General features: G+C 47.2%; 1 protein-coding gene across 4 annotated transcripts in view; it reads left to right on the top strand.

Moving 5' to 3' along the window:
- NLRC5 (NLR family CARD domain containing 5) overlaps positions 1 to 15,547 on the top strand; it is a 34,948-nt gene extending 19,401 nt beyond the window's left edge. For all 4 annotated transcript variants that reach the window (XM_077185083.1, XM_077185085.1, XM_077185084.1 and 1 more), the window contains 25 exons: positions 331 to 414; positions 1,186 to 1,275; positions 1,383 to 1,445; positions 1,994 to 2,077; positions 2,683 to 2,766; positions 3,796 to 3,885; positions 4,783 to 4,848; positions 5,334 to 5,417; positions 5,492 to 5,575; positions 6,080 to 6,166; positions 6,608 to 6,688; positions 7,207 to 7,287; positions 7,653 to 7,736; positions 7,990 to 8,073; positions 8,575 to 8,658; positions 8,749 to 8,832; positions 9,492 to 9,575; positions 10,012 to 10,095; positions 10,940 to 11,023; positions 11,687 to 11,770; positions 12,602 to 12,685; positions 12,783 to 12,866; positions 13,718 to 13,801; positions 14,068 to 14,151; positions 14,578 to 15,547. In XM_077185083.1, the coding sequence (XP_077041198.1) occupies positions 331 to 414; positions 1,186 to 1,275; positions 1,383 to 1,445; positions 1,994 to 2,077; positions 2,683 to 2,766; positions 3,796 to 3,885; positions 4,783 to 4,848; positions 5,334 to 5,417; positions 5,492 to 5,575; positions 6,080 to 6,166; positions 6,608 to 6,688; positions 7,207 to 7,287; positions 7,653 to 7,736; positions 7,990 to 8,073; positions 8,575 to 8,658; positions 8,749 to 8,832; positions 9,492 to 9,575; positions 10,012 to 10,095; positions 10,940 to 11,023; positions 11,687 to 11,770; positions 12,602 to 12,685; positions 12,783 to 12,866; positions 13,718 to 13,801; positions 14,068 to 14,151; positions 14,578 to 14,659 (2,068 nt within the window). In that variant the 3' untranslated portion in view covers positions 14,660 to 15,547. The remainder of the gene's footprint in view (positions 1 to 330; positions 415 to 1,185; positions 1,276 to 1,382; positions 1,446 to 1,993; positions 2,078 to 2,682; positions 2,767 to 3,795; positions 3,886 to 4,782; positions 4,849 to 5,333; positions 5,418 to 5,491; positions 5,576 to 6,079; positions 6,167 to 6,607; positions 6,689 to 7,206; positions 7,288 to 7,652; positions 7,737 to 7,989; positions 8,074 to 8,574; positions 8,659 to 8,748; positions 8,833 to 9,491; positions 9,576 to 10,011; positions 10,096 to 10,939; positions 11,024 to 11,686; positions 11,771 to 12,601; positions 12,686 to 12,782; positions 12,867 to 13,717; positions 13,802 to 14,067; positions 14,152 to 14,577) is intronic.
- Positions 15,548 to 16,499: the final 952 nt, after the last annotated feature.

Genomic DNA, 16,499 nt, shown 5'->3' with positions numbered 1-16,499 from the left:
GCTGGTCAGAACAAAAACTGAGTAATAGCAAATAAAAATAACCTAATTCCCCTATTGCCTGCATGAAAGACATCAGTGGCATCATTTTGTAAATGTACAGTAATGGAAAAGTGAGACTCCTGAAACTGGAATGTTGATTGGCTGTAGGATGTAAAGAAACACAGAGATCAGGCTGTAAGGACTAAATCTTGCCCAATTCTCATGGCATTTCTCAACACGCCCTTTCACAGAATTTACCCATTTGTGTGTGCATGTCCATGTAAATGTTACAGAAATAATTAGGGATTTAAACAGTTTCTCCTGGGTTTTGTTTCCTTCCATGTTTTGCAGTCTGTCTGGAAATTCATTGAGTGACCAGAGCATTGAGAGATTACTGAGCTTTCTGCCATCCCTCTGTCATCTGACACTACTGAGGTAATGCTTGGGGTCCCTGCTTTCAAACATTGTTTTGGAAAGTGTTAATAGCACAGTAGATCTTTGGAGCATTAATCAGTAATTGTAAACTAACAAGCAAGGCAAAGGAAATGCAGAAATGCTTTCACACCCATTCCTTTCTTGTTTCTAGAAATAAAGCAGCACTTTAATGATATTTAGCAGAGGGCAATTCAGAATCACAGAATAATGAGGTTGGAAGAGACCTCTAAGATCATCGAGTCCAACCCATGCCCTAACACCTCAACTAGACTATAGCACCAAGTGCCATGCCCAGTCTTTTTTTAAACTTTTGTTTCAGGCTGGAATCCAGGCCAGGGAAGCCCTGTCAGGGGATAGGGCACTCCAGTGTGTGGACAAAGAGCCCAGGAGGAGCTTGGCCATGTTTCACAAGGTGTTGTAGCATGGAGGAGCAGCAGGGTCTCGTGAGACTGAGTTTGCCCAGTCAGGAGGTTGCTTCCAGTTTGGGCTGTCTCTAGTCCAGCAGCCCCCAAGGAGGAGTAGCCCAGTGTAAGCCCTTGGTCTGTACTCCCTTTTTAGTCAAAGGGGACTAAAGGAGCCTCTCCTTTAGGTAGAGGAGCACTGAGTGCCAATGCTCCAAACTTTAGGTCCTTGCTCCCTCATCCTGAGTTAAATGGGATGTATCCAATCTTCTGTGTCTCAAAATGAACAATGGGAAAATTGGGCTGTGTGTATGGCAGCCTCTCTTCTTAGGAGCTGATTTCAGTGTTTCTTCTTTCCCTTCTCTTACAGTATTAGGAAAAACTCCTTGTCCCCACGCTGTGCTGTTCTACTGCTCAACTCCATCAACCTCTGTGAGCGGATCAGAGCGGTGGAAGTCCGGTGAGGCACTCAGACTCTGGAGCCCAGCAGCTCAGCCCTGCAGGGCCTACAAAGCCTGTCATCCTTGGAGATCAGTGCTGAAGGACTGTCCTTTGTGTCTGCTCCAGGTCCAGGGAAAATGCCTTCCTGCATTTAGGAGCAAGCACACAGAGCCAAAGGACATCGTGCAGGTACTGGCACCGAGCACTGGCTGGAATCCTCTGTGGGTGGGTTTGAAGCACCAGTGCAGGGAGCCAGATTGCCTCTTGTATTGAGAATTCATGGGCTGGTGGCCAAGGAGCTCAGGCCCCGAAGCTTTAGGGCTCAATTAATCTGCTCAAGTGCAGGTCAGAACCATTTGGATGCACTGGGATGGCAGAGGCCAGTGATTTTCTTTTTCTCCTTTTTTCTTTATGATCATCTTGAGTTGCACCAAATTCTGCTGCATGAGCACCTGAATTGAGCCCTCATCAGTGCACTCTCCAAATGTGTGCCTCAAATTCTGGAGGATAACCTCCACACATGACCATCTGTGTGATGAGAGATGTGTCTGCAGCCCTCTGGGAGTGATGGCCCTGGAGTGCCCCTGCACAGGAGCCTGTAAATGTCTCTGTCCCAGCACCAAGGGACGGCAAAAAGTGTGAATTCTGCACAGAGCCTGGTGTGAAGGTGCAGGTGGGCAGTGCTCAGGCTGAGCTGGCTGCTGGCCATGCTTTAACTCTCCTGCTGCCTCCCACAGGCTGACAGGCTGTGCCATTGGGGAAGGGCAGGTGGAGGAGCTCTGCAGCATCCTGGAGCAGCACGGCTGGCTGGCAGAAGTAGAGTAAGTGGGGCTGGGGGTGTTGCCATGATCTTGAGCAGAGTCACAGGGGGAGAGCTGTGTTTGTGGGGTTCAGCATTGCCTCGAGTTTCCCAGCCTGTCTGCAGGGGTATGTGTGCTCATTCAGGCTGCTGAGGAACACAATCAATTAGCAATTATACAGGTCCTTTTGAGCTGATGGGACAGCTGCTTTGGGATTTCACTCCTTTACTCTTTGGAGGTATTTGTTGCTTCACCTGAGCTCTTCATCTGAGCTTGCTCTGGAGCTTATGCATGAGGTAATTTCATAAGGTAGTGATTTGTTTTAAACAGACCTTTTTTTGGCTAAGCTAGGATTTAAGTGCAGGAAATTGGAGTTTTTTCTCCAAAGCTTCTCAGAGGACCATTGCTGTTTAAAATAAATATAGAATTATAGAATACCTTTTTATTTTTTGGAAATGCTCTTTAAAGGCCATCTAGTCTAACTCCCTGTCATGAGCCCGGACATCTTCAGCTAGATCAGGTCTCTCAGAACCTGAGAATATCCAGGCATGGGGAAACCCCCACCTCTTGGGCAACCTGTTTCAAAGGCTGGGTTTTGGCTGGCCACATGTTCTTCTGCCTTTCAGTCTCTCCAGGAATCAGCTGGGGGATGCAGGCCTGAGGTGCCTCTTGGACCACTTGCATCGAGTGCCTGGTACCTGTTCCCTCAAGTAAGAGAGCACACAGTGAATCCAAGGAGGGTGTTGGTGTGATCCTCCAGGAAGCTGCTGCTTGTGCTTCTTGCCCTCTCCTGCCTTGGGAGCAAAGCTCTGACTGAACTGTGAGCACAGCTCAAGGCCACCAGGCTGTGGCGACTCAGGGTCTGATCCAAAACCTGCTGAAAATAAGTGAAAGTCTTTTTATCAGTGTCAGCAGGAAATAGCAATGCCCAGAGTGGGGTGGGATTGTGTTTGTAGGGACCCCCGTGGCAGGGAGGAATGATGGATCTGACTCCATGTGCTCAGAAAGTTAATAAATTATTATTTTATGATACTATATTATATTAAACAATACTAAACTATATTAAAGAATACAGGAAGGATACTTACAGAAGGCTAAAAAGATAATAATGAAAACTTGTGACTCTTTCCAGAGTCCTGACACAGCTTGGCCCCAATTTTCCATTGAGCCAAAACAACTCACAGCAGAATGCAATGAAACAATCACCTGTGGTAAACAATCTCCAACCACGTTCCACATGAGCACAACAGAGGAGAAGCAAATGACATAATTATTGTTTTCCTTTTCCTCTGAGGCTTCTCAGCTTCCCAGCAGAAAAATCCTGGGCAAAGGGATTTTTCAGAGAATGTGAATGCCCACAGGGTGGTGTGACAGAAGCTGACCCAGAGCTTTCAGCTCATCACTCTTCTGGGTGTGGTGTCCTCTCTGAGTAACTCAATTCCCAGGGTGCTGTGAGCTGAGCTGTGCCCTACCCAGCCTCTCCCCTTCCCTTTCTGCTGGGGCAGTAAATGTTCCAGCTGCTGCTGCCTCTGTAGTGCCAGGGGGAAAAAGCATTTTCTGTCCCCCAAATCATCGGTGCTGTCTTGGGGGAGTTCAGTGGCTGAGCAAAGCTGAAGGGGCCCAGCACCCCACAAACTGCTCTGTCTTTGGTGCCAGCTTGAGTTTTGTTTCTGTGCCTGAGGAGCCTGGGACAGCCCTGACTCCTGACACGTGAAATTCCTTCCTTCCCTTCTGTGCAGTCTCAGCCATAATGGGATTTCTCAGGATGGAGTCCTGCATCTCATAGATGCCTTTGTCACATCTGGAAACACCACTGAAGTTCAAGTCAGGTGACTGTTTTTCTTCATTAATTTCTGAGCTTTCCCTGCTTGTTTTCCTCTTAATTAATGAAATGTTGTGATCTTCAGGTAAGAATGATGAGGACCATGTTTTCAACTACCTAAACCTTTGGTTTATGTCCACTTTAAATGGCCAAACATAACTGCCAAGCAGAACTACCATTCCACAGGGCCAGGATATTTTTGTGTATAGGCACAGATATTCAGCTGTACCAACAATTATTGTCATGTATTTATTTGTTAATGAACCTCTTCAGGGCAGGAGCTAGCATTGCTCTCTAAGGCTCTCTTCAGTATTTTGAGATTTCAGAGGCAATAGAAAGCAATTTCCCATGTTCTTTCACTTGGATTTGCATTTTATCTCCTTTCCTCTCAGGCAAAAATATCCCATGGGCTCTGGGCCTGTGCCCTGGCACAAAGTGCTTTTCTCACAGATTGCAGGGAGAGACTGGGCTGTGCTGCTCATCTGTGGGGCTTTATCAGTGTTTGTGTTCATGGGACCAGCTGCTGTGTCCTGAACCACTTTTAACCAGGGCCACTTCCATTCCTTCCTGCAGATGTGGCTGCTGAATCTCTGGGCTACTCTAAAGTCTCCTGTTGTGCCTCTCCCCAGAGCTCAACAGAGAGTGCAGAGCAGGCAAATAAAAGCAGGACAGGTCAGGATTGCTTATCCATAAACCAGTTCTGCCTCTAGGCCAATTTAGCATGAGTGAGACCTCACTGAAGCATTTCCCTGGGCTGGTTTATTTTAGGGAGGGCTGAGCTGGGCCAGGTACCTGTCACTGCTGTGCTGGATTATTTTCTGGAGTTTGGGACCATTAAATTCTGAACACTGGGAAAAGTAGTAATTCTCCATCTAAATCTTACACTCGTGTCTTCTCTGTGCAGTTTGTGCTCCAAAGCAACTTTAATCATCAAGCTGACAAGTGGAGATGACCCAAGAAAGATTTTGAGGTAATGTTACAGACTTTTTAGGGTGATTTCTTTGGTAAAGGTGGGGTCCTTTTTTGAGGGACAAGACAGACAAAACAGCAGCATCTTTTTGCTCCTGGCATAGTGATGTTTTGCACTAACAGCTGATACATTTCCTTGGACTCACCTTGTGAGCAGAGCTTTGTCACATCACAGATAATCCCACCTCCCTTTCTCTCTGTGCTTCCCCACTGTCTGTTCCTCACCTGGGCCCCTGTAGGTGTTCCTACAGTCACAGGACAGGGTCCTACAAAGAGCAGTGCCATTATAGCACACAGGTATATATCAGGATATCTCCACAGATGCTTTTGAAGTGTTGCCACAGTCTTTTTTGAAATCCTTAAAGGTGTTTAAGGTTTTTGTGCCATCCCTCTTCCTCTGTTAGGTTGTGCTGCCTGATGTTCCCAGCTCAGGAAGCCTGAACTGTTTGTGATGAATTAGGGCTGTTCTCTTTCTCTTCCTTTCAGACTGGCAGAGTGCAACTTTCAGCCAGAGCACTTGGAAAAGTTGTTCTTGCTCCTGGAAAGGTGCACTGGTCTGACAGAGTACACGTGAGTTAATGGCTCTTGGACCCATTGGGGGGGTTCATCTGTGAGCTGCTCATCACACTGAGCTTTGGTTCTAGGTCCTCAAATAACAACATGACACTCCAAGCTGCAGAAAGACTTCTGCATTCCCTGAGGAAGGATCTGGGGCTGCTGAAAATCAGGTACTGTGTCACTGTGCTTTTGTGGATACTGGTGTGATCTTCTGAGCTCTCCTTTCATTAAAAAAAAAATAAAGTGAGCTGTGCTTCTTCCAAAGGCAGGGAGCATTGGCCTGAGAAACTCCCATGGCTGACTCTGATATTGGTGTTTGGCTTTATCTCCTTGAGCCAAAGGAGATAAAGCTTCATCCCCCACTGAGTCTCGTGTAGAGCTCTGGCCATAACCTGTGCTGGCTCTGCAGAGCCCTGCCAGCCTCACAGAGAAGGGTGATCATCCTGGGGACACATTCCTGCTGCCAGAGCATCCTGGCTGGCAAATTCTCCCCTCCTCTGCAGGGAATCTGGGCTGTTCTGCCTGTTCCCAGGCTGCCCCTGTCCCATGCAGACATTCCTCTGCTAAGCCAAGCTGCCTTTCCATGGGTTTGGAGTGTGGAACTCTCAGCTGGAGAGGCAGGGATGGATCCAAGTGTGTGACTAAAGCAGAGCTGCCTGTGCTCTGCTTTGCAGCATAGAAGAGCCATGGGTGTGCAGAGAGAGAGTTGTGAACCTGCTGGAGCTGGCTCTCCAGGCCTCTGGAAGCATCACTGAGATCACGTGAGTGGCACCTCAGGTGTCTCCCAGATATTTTCTTTTAGCCTGATACTCTTAAGGAAATGAGATTGAAGCCAGCACTGGTTCTCCTGTTGTTCATTCACTGTCTCCAGTGCATTTGTGATCTATTTGCCCACTTGAACCCATTTTAACCCAATGGCTGGTGGGTAGAAGTGCTCAGAAGGTTTGTGGTCTCACAGCTCAGAAGGTTTAATGGGAAGGAGATCATGTTCCTGGTTGCTCTTGGGAGAGAGGGTGCCCAGTTTAGGCTGGTTTTGGAGCTGGTTTAAACATTACAAACCTCTTCAGAGATGGGTGATTAGCTGTCATGTGCCAGCATCACCCTGTCCCATTCAGTCCTCCTGAGTTTTCCTATGGAAAATAGCATTTTCTTCCCTCAGGAGTTCACACATTTGTGCTGTTCTCTAATCTCTAACTTTTCAGGATATGTAAGGATAAAACCCTCTTCCAATTAGTCATAAGATTCCCACACTGCCTGGAGAAGACAGAATCAGTCATCAGCAGGTGAGAAGGCAACTATTTATCATTACTTTCTGCTTGCTTTTAATTTCACTGTGGAATGAAAAATACCTTCAGAGTGTCTAAGGCTCCCTGGGCTCAGTCTCAGAGAGCCACACATGTGGAAGGAACCTTATGCATGTGCATGGTCCTTTGGGCTGCTCTCCTTCACCCATGCTGGACCTAAACAAGGCTAAAAAATCCATCTGCCTTCCTGGGAGCCATCAGGAGCACTTTGAGGACTCTGAAGACATGCTGGCTTCTGCATGAGAGCACAGAGAGAGCAGCATCAGTGTCCTTTTCCTTTTGAGCAGCTGAAGGAAGAGGCAGCTCTTGTCCTGGGCAGTGGGGATGGGCTGTGCTTCTCTACTTGGACTGTGACATAAATGGGGCATGGCAGGGAAGCCCCAGGTGGGCTCTTGGAAGCCCTGATCTGTCCCTAATCGTGTCCCAGGGGGGCACCAGATGCTGCACTGGGCTCTGCTGCTCCTCACTGAGTTGTGTTCTGTGTTTGTGTCCTGCAGACTGAGTCTGTACAAGCCAGAAATGAAGCACTCCCTCTGCCAAAGGCTTTGTGAGAAATGTGCTCAGCTTCAGCAGCTGAGGTGGGTTACCAGGTGTGGTGAAGGGTTTTTAGGGAGGGGAGCAGCTTGTCCTGGTGATCCAGTGCTCTGAACACTCAGCAGGGCACGAGAGAGGCCAGGGCAAGGTCCCAGTCCCTGCCTTTGGGTCCCCTCCTTGGAGTGCTTGAATGGAAAATAGCAAAGACCCATAGACCTGGTGGCTTGCAGGGGTATCCTTGGAAACCCCCTCAGTGTCCCAGTGCCCAGAGAAGCTGCACTGCCCTAGCATGGCTGGGAGCTCCTGTGGGACCTTGCCAGTGCCAGTGTTGTGTCCCTCCTTCGAGGTCCCAGCACAGACCTTGAGCCACCCCTGGACAAAGCCCAGACCTGTTGTTCCCTCCTTGCAGATGGTCCCACATGGAACTCCAGGAGGGTGAAGCAGAAATGCTGGTCAGGATTTTGCTGCCCCTTCCAGAGCTGAAGATGTTTGGGTATGTGTGACCTCGGGTTTGTGTGTGTCCAGCTGGGACCTTTTGCACACATTTATTATTTGTTCAATCCTCCGCCTCAGGCCAGTCCTCTTAGCCCTGCACACCAGGGGTGTGGAAATCTCTCCAAACTTGCTGCTCCCTGATGTCTGTGCTGTCTGGGGTTTGGCATGGGGCAGTTTGCCTGTCAGTGGAGTAAACTCTGCCTCGGTGTGCTGAGACCTGATCTCCTTATCTGATCCTTGCTGTTTTGCAGGCTGACCTCCAGCAGTGTTACACCAGCTGGAATTGATTATTTGATCTCAGGCTTGCAGAATTGCCAGGCCATTGAAGAACTCAAGTGAGTGAGCGTGTTGTTACCAGGCTGACCAGAGGCTGCCAGGACTTTCTAGAAGCTTCAGTTAATCTGCAGCCTCCCTTCTGCATGTACTGTGGACAGATGTGCTTTTTCTGATGGCTTCTGATAGGGAAGAAGCAGCAATTATTTTATATTTGCAATGAGCAGTGAGTGAGAGAGACACAGATCAGTAATCTGTGGCAGGGAACTCCAGTGGAGAATCAAATGTTTTGGCAGTTATTTTTGCATGGATCTTGTTGTCCTGGGGTCACACAGGCACTTTGCTCCAGGAGGGGCTGGGCTCTTGCTCCAGAGGTTTGCTATTCTGTTGGTGTTTTATCCAAATCCAGACAGGTCCACTAGAATTGCATTAAAGAGCAAAACTGAAATTATTCCCAGGGATTAGAACACACTCCCCCATCTCTCCCACCTTGTTCTGCTCCCCTCTGTGCTGAGTGCTCACACCACTGTCCCTGGAGAGTTAATTGTTATTTCACCCTCCAGCCTGGGCTACATGAAACTCAGCAGCGCTGCCATCCCTGGGCTTGTGCTGGGGCTTTGTGAGATGCCATCCCTGAGAAGGTTTATGTAAGTATGGTTGATGCAGCTCACCTCTGGCCTGGCTTGGCATGCTGAGTAGCAGCTAAACCTCCATTTTCCTGGGGATGTTGTTTCCAGCTTGAACCACAACAGCATTGGTGACGAAGGCTGCTCCAGACTTGCAGAAGCCTTGAGGAAAATGCACAGCCTGGAGGAAATCAAGTGAGTTTCTCCTTTCTTGCAGAGAGGTGACCACCAGTGCCAGCACTTGGAGAGAACCAGATGTGCTTGTACACAGTATTGTCACAAAAGGAGGGAGGTTGCAAATGCTCATGTATGAGGTACCTTGGACTAGAGGAAATCAGAACTTGATGTTCAGAAGAGGAAACTTTGGTCTTACCCCAGTCAGTAATGTAGAAAATGGATTAAACAGAATATAAATCTTCCCTGGGAGCCAGAATAGGACTAGAGACCCTCTTCTGTCCTTGGAGAGCCTCAGGCCCAGCATTTGTCTGAAAAGATCTGTCCTGGAGCCAACCCCAGGCTCTGCTTTCTCCCTCTCTCTCTTGCCAGATGCTGTCCATTCTCTGCTGTAGCAATTTGTAAAATAATAACCACCTATCTTCATCCTGTCTTGGTATTCTGGCTGAAGTAATTTCCCACCTGTCAACAGGATCCAGTGATTTTAATTGTTCTTTGCAATTTTTTAAAATTCCTCATTAACACCTATTAATTTTCTGTGAGATAGTTGAGATAAACAGCTCTTTGATTCTGCTGGCAAGGCCTGAGGTGTCATCCAGCAAATGGGGCACATTAAATAAGATCTTGCACTTTGCCTGCCATCTTCCTTTACAACACAGACTTCCATCTCTTCTTTAAAGTTTAAGCCACAACGAGATTGGAGATCCAGGCCTGATAAATCTTGCTGCTGTCCTGCTGGAAATGCAAAACCTGAAGAAAATCGAGTGAGTCCCTTTGTTCTGGTTCAGCTGTTTTGGTCATGGCCATGGTTGGTGGGGAAGCCTGTGTGGGAATCCCTGTGCAAGGCTGAGACATGGACTCAAACTGTTCCTTCTCCCAGGGAACAGAAATTAGAGCATCCAGGCTCTTTGTTAGGCTCAGCTCTTGGGGAAAGCCTGGTAGCTTTTTGAAATGAAAAACCTGGAAGTGACTTGGAGCAAGAAAAGGAATTTCCCAGTTCTGTCTGAGAGGGGAAACTGCTCCTTCCCCACATTCCCTGCAGGGCCAGGAGTTACTCAGCACTTGATGAAAGAACCTAAAAATCCCTAGACCATTTCCCAGGAGTCTGGGTCTCCCATCACAGCAGGCAAACAGTGAAATATCTTAACCTGGTACATTCTGGTTCTCATTTAGTCACTGAGAGTCTCATGTTTATTTCAGCCTTTCAGGGAACTGTCCCAGTCCTGCTGGAGGGGAAAAGCTGATGGAAGCTCTTGCCCATTGCAAGCACATCAAGGAGTTGCTGTAAGTGTGTGATTTCAAATATCCTTTTGGGAAGCTGGGCAAAAGTCAAGGCATAGAAATCAGATATGACTCTGATAAAGCCAAGATCAGTTTTACCCCGTGATTCTTGTGAGAGCAGAGTAAAAACTCTGCTGCCACCACAGCAATGTGTGGTGCTGGATGTGGAAGGTTTGGGCATTGGTTGCTGAATTGTCTTGAAGATTTCCAAGAAGTGTGCACTCTGCATTAGTGGATTAATGGATTCAAGAGCTGAATCTGCAGGTTCATAGGCAGTGTCAGGAGCTGCTCAGTGCTTGTGTTGGCCAGGATACCACCATTAATCTGTGTGGCTGCAAAAATGGAGGGAAGTGGACAGATAAAGGCTTTACAGTCAGATCTATTGGTGTTCTATTCCAGACCAGTTTAAAGAACCTACGTGCCCTGCCATATTAAAGAAATGAAATTAAAAAATAACAAATAAGGAAAAGTTACAGTTAAACTACTGGAACTGTCCTTGTAACCTTCAGATTAGGGTGTGTGTACTGAGGGCACATATGAAAAAGTTCAATTTCAGCTCAATTCCAGCTCAGGTAACTCAGTCATGGAGGGAGATAAGTCTGCTTCTGGGAAGTGCAGCTCAGTTTTACTTTCCTGTTTAACTTCTGCTGCAGGATTTCAAAACCTCATTGTTTCTTCCCCCCACCCTCAGAGTCCTTTGAGTCGGGCACTTTGGGTCCTCTCAGCAGAGTCCCAGGCACACGTGGGTGAGGAATGGGGGTCACACATCAGTGTGGGGGTGACACACAGGTGAGGAATGAGGCTCTGGACTTCACTGCCAGCAATATTTCACTTCTGCTTCTCCCAGGCTATCAAGGAATGGTTTTGGAGACAGGACAGCAGTGACACTTGCCCTCTGTCTGCCCCACATGGCCACCCTGAAGGTCCTGCAGTAAGTGTCAGCCTCTGCCCCAGGAAGGCTGGGGACCCTGGGGAGAATGGGGATTGTTGAGAGAAGGAATGGGAAAAGGCATGGGCACTGGTTGCTTAGAGAGTAACTTCAGTGTCCCAGGGTTGAGGAACCCTCCACAGTTACTCTGTTGTAAGAGTCACAGAAACTCTTCTTGCTTCATCTCTTGCAGCATTAGCTATAGAGACAAACCAGGAAGAGAGTATACAGTAAAATAAACCTTAAAATTGGAGTATGTTGGTTTCTGATGCCTCTGGTGGAATGTAAGCATAAGGATGCACATCTTTTATGGACCCTCACCCTTTTGTGCAGGCACCTCTGAGTCATTTCTTTTCCCTGAACTTGTGTTACTGTATTTTTAAAACTTTTTTGGGAGTCTTTCCAGGATTCTAACATGTAGGACTTTCTTTTACTGTTTTATAGTAACAAAACAAGAAATTGATGAGCTAGAAGTGCTCCCTGGGCTCAATTAGCCTAGAGGCATCTCTTCCAGCCTGTGTCTAAGATGTCATCAAAAGTTAACTTAGAAAAGGAATCCCAGTGGTGGGACACCAGCTCTGGTTGGGTTCTTGGCAGTTTAAATATGAGCTTCTGTTACAGCTTCATTCCAAAATAATCCTCCAATGCTTATGTTTCCTTGTTTAGCTTCCAGAACAATAACATTGGGCAGGCAGGAGGGCTGGAGCTGGCCAGAGCCCTGGTGGTGTGTGAGCTGCTGGAAGAGATAAGGTAGGTCATGGCTGGTGCACCCAGGATGGTGCCAAAGATATCACAGGCTGGTTTTGGTTGGAAGGGACCCTTGATGATCTCCTGGCTCCAATCCCCCTGCCATGGGCAGGGACATTTTCTACTGGACCAGGTTTCTCCAAGCCCTGTCCAGCCTGGCCTTGGTCAATTCCAGGGATGGGATATCTAAAGCTTCTCAGGGAAACCTGTGCCAGGGCCTCACCACCCTCACAGGGAAGAATTTCTGCTTCCTAATATCCAATTCCCTCAGCTTGAAGTTCACCCCCCTTGTCCCATCTCTCCACGCCCTTGTCCAAAGGCTCTCTCCAGCTCCCTTGTAGTCCCTTTAGGTATTGGAAGGTCTTCCCATTCTCCCTCACTGCCATTTCCTCTCAAGTCACACCAGTCATTAACTCCAGTTTTTGAGGATTTTATATTTCCAGTTTCACATACAACACATGATGTGCTGCAGACCTGCCCTTCTTTGGCACAGGTATAACCCCATATTTCTGTCTGCAGGCAAGGACTGAGGTTGGGAGGTACAGCAGGGCTGTCACTCCCATTGTGCCAAGCAGTGAATTGAATTAAAGTTGCTGTTCACCAATCTGGTTCATCCCTGCTGTCTACAGAGTCACTCCCATTGTGCAAAACAGTGAATTGAATTAAAGTTGCTGTTTACCAATCTGGCCCATCCCTGCTGTCTGCAGAGTCCTCACTCAGTCTGGGTAGCAGTTACTAACTTGCTAGTTCACATGATTGCTTTCATGGTGGCTTTTCTCTGATGACTGTACCTGCTTTTTCTCACCACTCAAAGCTTTTCCATGCCTCTTTCAGTTTATCAGAAAACGACCTTGGGGAGCAGAGCATCCGTGCCCTGTCCAAGGGGCTGCCGAGCTTCAGACGCCTCCGGAAGATCGAGTGAGTGCCAGGGCCTCAGGGGACGTGGTGCTGTGCTCCCCTCAGCTCTGACACCAGCACTCCATGCTCTCTGTTTGCTCTCTCCCTGCTGCTTCAGCTTGAAATTCTGTGGAGTCACTGATGGTGCTTCAAAGTCCCTGTCTCTGGGCTTCCAGCGGTGCCCGTCCATGGAGGAGATAATGTGAGTGTGGGGAGGCGCTGCAGCATGCACAGGTCACTCTCATTTTGGTGTCTGCTCCTCTTTGGAGATGCAGGGCACTTCTCACCCTGCTGGATGCTTGTTAAAGTATTTTATAATACTTTCCACCAAGTACATTTTGGTGGTAAATGTATCAGTAATTTACTAATTGATGAAATACACTGCTAAAAAATTTAGTGGGGTAAAGCTTTGTGCTCTGCAGCCATTTCCATTTTTCACATCTCATTCCCTGGGCCTGCAGAACTCTGAGGTAACCACAGTGCACAGACACTCCTTGGTGTCTTATCATGCATGAAATATGTGGTGAAATGGAGGAAAATCCTCAGAATTAAGCTTGCAATCCAAGGTCACCATGATATTTTCTGAAAAATCCCTTCGCCAGGATTTCTTCTCTTGGGAAGATGAGAAGCCTCAGCTTCTCCATATTTTACTGCTCTGGAGTGTGGTCTGGAGAGTGTTTATCCAAACATGTAAATTGTTTAATTAATGACCAATCACCATCAGCTGTGTTGGACTCTGAGGAGTTAGTCACAGGTTTTTATTATTCATTATTTTCTAGCCTTCTGATGTATCCTTTCTTTTTCCTTAGTATAGTTTTAGTATTGCATTTTTAATATAATATAAGATCATAAAATAATAAATCAGCCTTCTGAGAACATGGAGTCAAATTCTCATCTCTCACCTCATCCTGGGAACCTCACAAACACTGCACCAGGGGAATGTTTACCTGTCATGATAAGAGGGTGATTAGCTCTTGCAAAAAGGCTAATCCATGAGGGATAATGTCACCAGTGTTCATCCAGACTCACAGCTGGGATTTCTTGTCTCCTTAGACTGTCTTGGAATGCCCTTGGAGATGGAGGAGCCCAAGAGTTGGCCATTGCTCTCCCAAAGATGGAAAAGCTGAAGGTGTTGGAGTGAGTACAGCCCTGAGAAAAACCCTGGGAAGGCTCATTTTTCTGTCCTTGAGCCTTCAATCACTGGGCTTCCAAAAAGGGGATGCACTTTAGGAACAACAGGCAGGCTCCTGCAGTTTAAGCTCCATGCACCAAGGGCCAGCCTTGCCTGGCTGATTGAATTAACACTTATTTTACTTAAAGTGGTTACAACTTGGGACAATTCAGCTGTTTTCCACTCTGGATTTGTTTTGGATTTCAAAATTCTCTTTTGGTTTTTAAAACAGCCTGGAGAAGAACCACATTGGAGCCTGTGGGGCCACAAAGCTCGCAGAGGAACTTGCGGCGTGCCCAGAAATTGAGTCCATCAGGTGAGCAGGTGTTCCAGAGCTCTGTGGCTGGCTCTTGGCTCAGCAAGGAGAGGTCAGGGTGGGGACAGATGTGTCCCATGCCCCTGCTGCCCTGGGTTAGCTGGCAGGGCATAGGGCATTGCAGGGAATGCAGACACGAGGCAAGTGAGGGTTTTCTAGGACAGCTTCACCTCCTCACAAAGTCCAGGGGAAAAAGGAACTGGAAAGCTTGCTGGCTTTAAATGAGGCACAAAATGAAGACCCAGTTGTGTAATATCCCCATCAGGAAGTTGTTGCATTTGTTCTTTAAAGTTTTCTTTCTCTCATTCCTTCTGGTTTCTCTTCTGATGAGCATTCCTGCCCTGTCCCACTCTGCCCTGGGATCCACATCTCCAGATGTTCGGGCCCCACACCTGGTCCTGCAGTAACATTTTGCTGTCCTTGCAGGCTGTGGGGCAATCCAGTGCCCAAGGGCCTTCCTGAGACTTTGACAAGCCAAGACCCAAGACTGTGCTTCTCCTTCAACTAGAGAAGAGGAGCCTTGCCCTAGCTAGGAGTTCTCTGCTGCTGCTGCTCTCAAAACTGCACTGAAGAACCCGGAGCTCAAAGTTCCTACAACTGAAAGCTGTAAATATTGGATTTTTCTTTGCTGCACTGAACCAAGTGTGGACACTGGGGTTTTTTATTTTGTTTTGGTTTGGGGTTTTGTTTTGTTTGTTTCTGTTGGTTTGTTTGTTTGTTTTGTTTCTTGTGTTTGTTTTTTTTTATTGTACAGAAGAGAAAACGACTGTAAATAACTTCTGCTGAGCAGGCAGGATGGCATTCTTGGTAGAAAAGCACTGAAACTCTCTTCAAGAGAATAACTTTCCAGAAAATAATTAGCAAACTGTGATAAGAATGCTTATGTACTAGACATTATTTATTTATGTATTGCCCTACAATGAAAGGTTCACCATCACCTCCATCCAAGCTTCAACTTCAAATTAGAAGTTCAATAGTTTGTCTTTATTTTGAGGGAGGGGCAGTGAGTGACAGAAAGAATAAACACCATAATTAAGTTCTCACACACTGTCAGAAAAAAGTAAGATATAAGGTTTTCTCAGAGCTGTGAGATTTTGGAGTCATCATCCCTGGAAGTGTTCAGAAAACGTGTGGATGTGGCACTTGAAGACATGGTTTAGAGATGAACATGTTGATGCTGGTTTAAGGGTTTGACTCAGGGATCCTAACCCTTCTATGATTGCATTATTCTAGGATGAAATGCATTTCCTCAGGCATTCAGAAAGGCAGCAGAGTATTTCATTATCCTTAATCAAAATTACTACACCAGCCTGCAGGTGTTCTAAAAGAATACACGTCCTTTAGGAGAGAATGTAAAAATAAATATTTAATTATTGTGTTGGATTTATTTATGGAATTTTGTTTGCAGCAGCGTTTGCCTGGGGAGATGTAAGTGATCTGATTTGGGCAGGGCAGGCATCTGGAATGAGACAGAAATGCTGGTCCAGCAAATCTTTGGGCAACTGGTTGTGAGCAGGTGGTGCTGGTTATTCCTGGGGGAGCCACTGTCCCTATTTAAAGATCAGCATCATCCTTTGTGACATAATGACGTGGTGGTGTAAAAGTGGGACACATTTTGCAGGGCTACTCTGAAAAGGGTTTTTAAAAACAAAAACAAAGGAAAAAAAGAGGCAGTGAAATTCCTCATCAGGTTATATAATTCAATGGAGTAAGCAAGTACCTCGGATTTAAGCACTGCCACTTAGAAAAAGCTTCACCAGATGTGGTGAACTGATATGAGGAAGAAATTCTTCCCTGTGAGGTTGCCCAGAGAAGCTGTGGCTGCCCCATCCCTGGAAGTGTTAAGGTTGGGCAGAGCTTGGAGCAGCCTGGTCCAGTGAAAGGTGTCTCCACCCATGGCAGGGGGGTTGGAACAAGATGATTTTTAAGCTCTCCTCCCACCCAAACTGTTCTAAGGTAAATGGGTCTGAGGTTCCCCCCTGCAGTCCCCTGGTCGCTGGAGTCAGAGGTGTCCGTCTGCACCGTGAGGTTTGCAGTGCTGTAACACCACGAGAATGTTCTCACAGCACTGCTCTTGTCTCGAGGTGTGAAAAGAGGGACTCAAACCGAACTGCACACCTGCACTTCTCAGGGTCTGCCCCAAATTCAGGGCTCCAGTCTCACCTGGAGAGTGAACATCCCAACGGGAGCCAGGGAGGGGAATTGCAGGAACACACAGCATCTTTTCCAGAACACCAGGTGTCAGCAAAACCCCAAAAACGGGAAGAGGTTGTCTGTCATCCAGCAGTTCGGGACAAAAACGGGCTCTGTGCTCTATTTTATGTGCATGGGTTGCATTTTTTAAAAAC

Source organism: Agelaius phoeniceus, chromosome 12 (assembly GCF_051311805.1).
Source record: "Agelaius phoeniceus isolate bAgePho1 chromosome 12, bAgePho1.hap1, whole genome shotgun sequence".
In the NCBI taxonomy this organism is placed as follows: Eukaryota; Metazoa; Chordata; class Aves; order Passeriformes; family Icteridae; genus Agelaius; species Agelaius phoeniceus.
The sequence above is the reverse complement of the archived record's forward strand: the minus strand, read 5'-3'. Positions and strand labels throughout refer to the sequence as shown.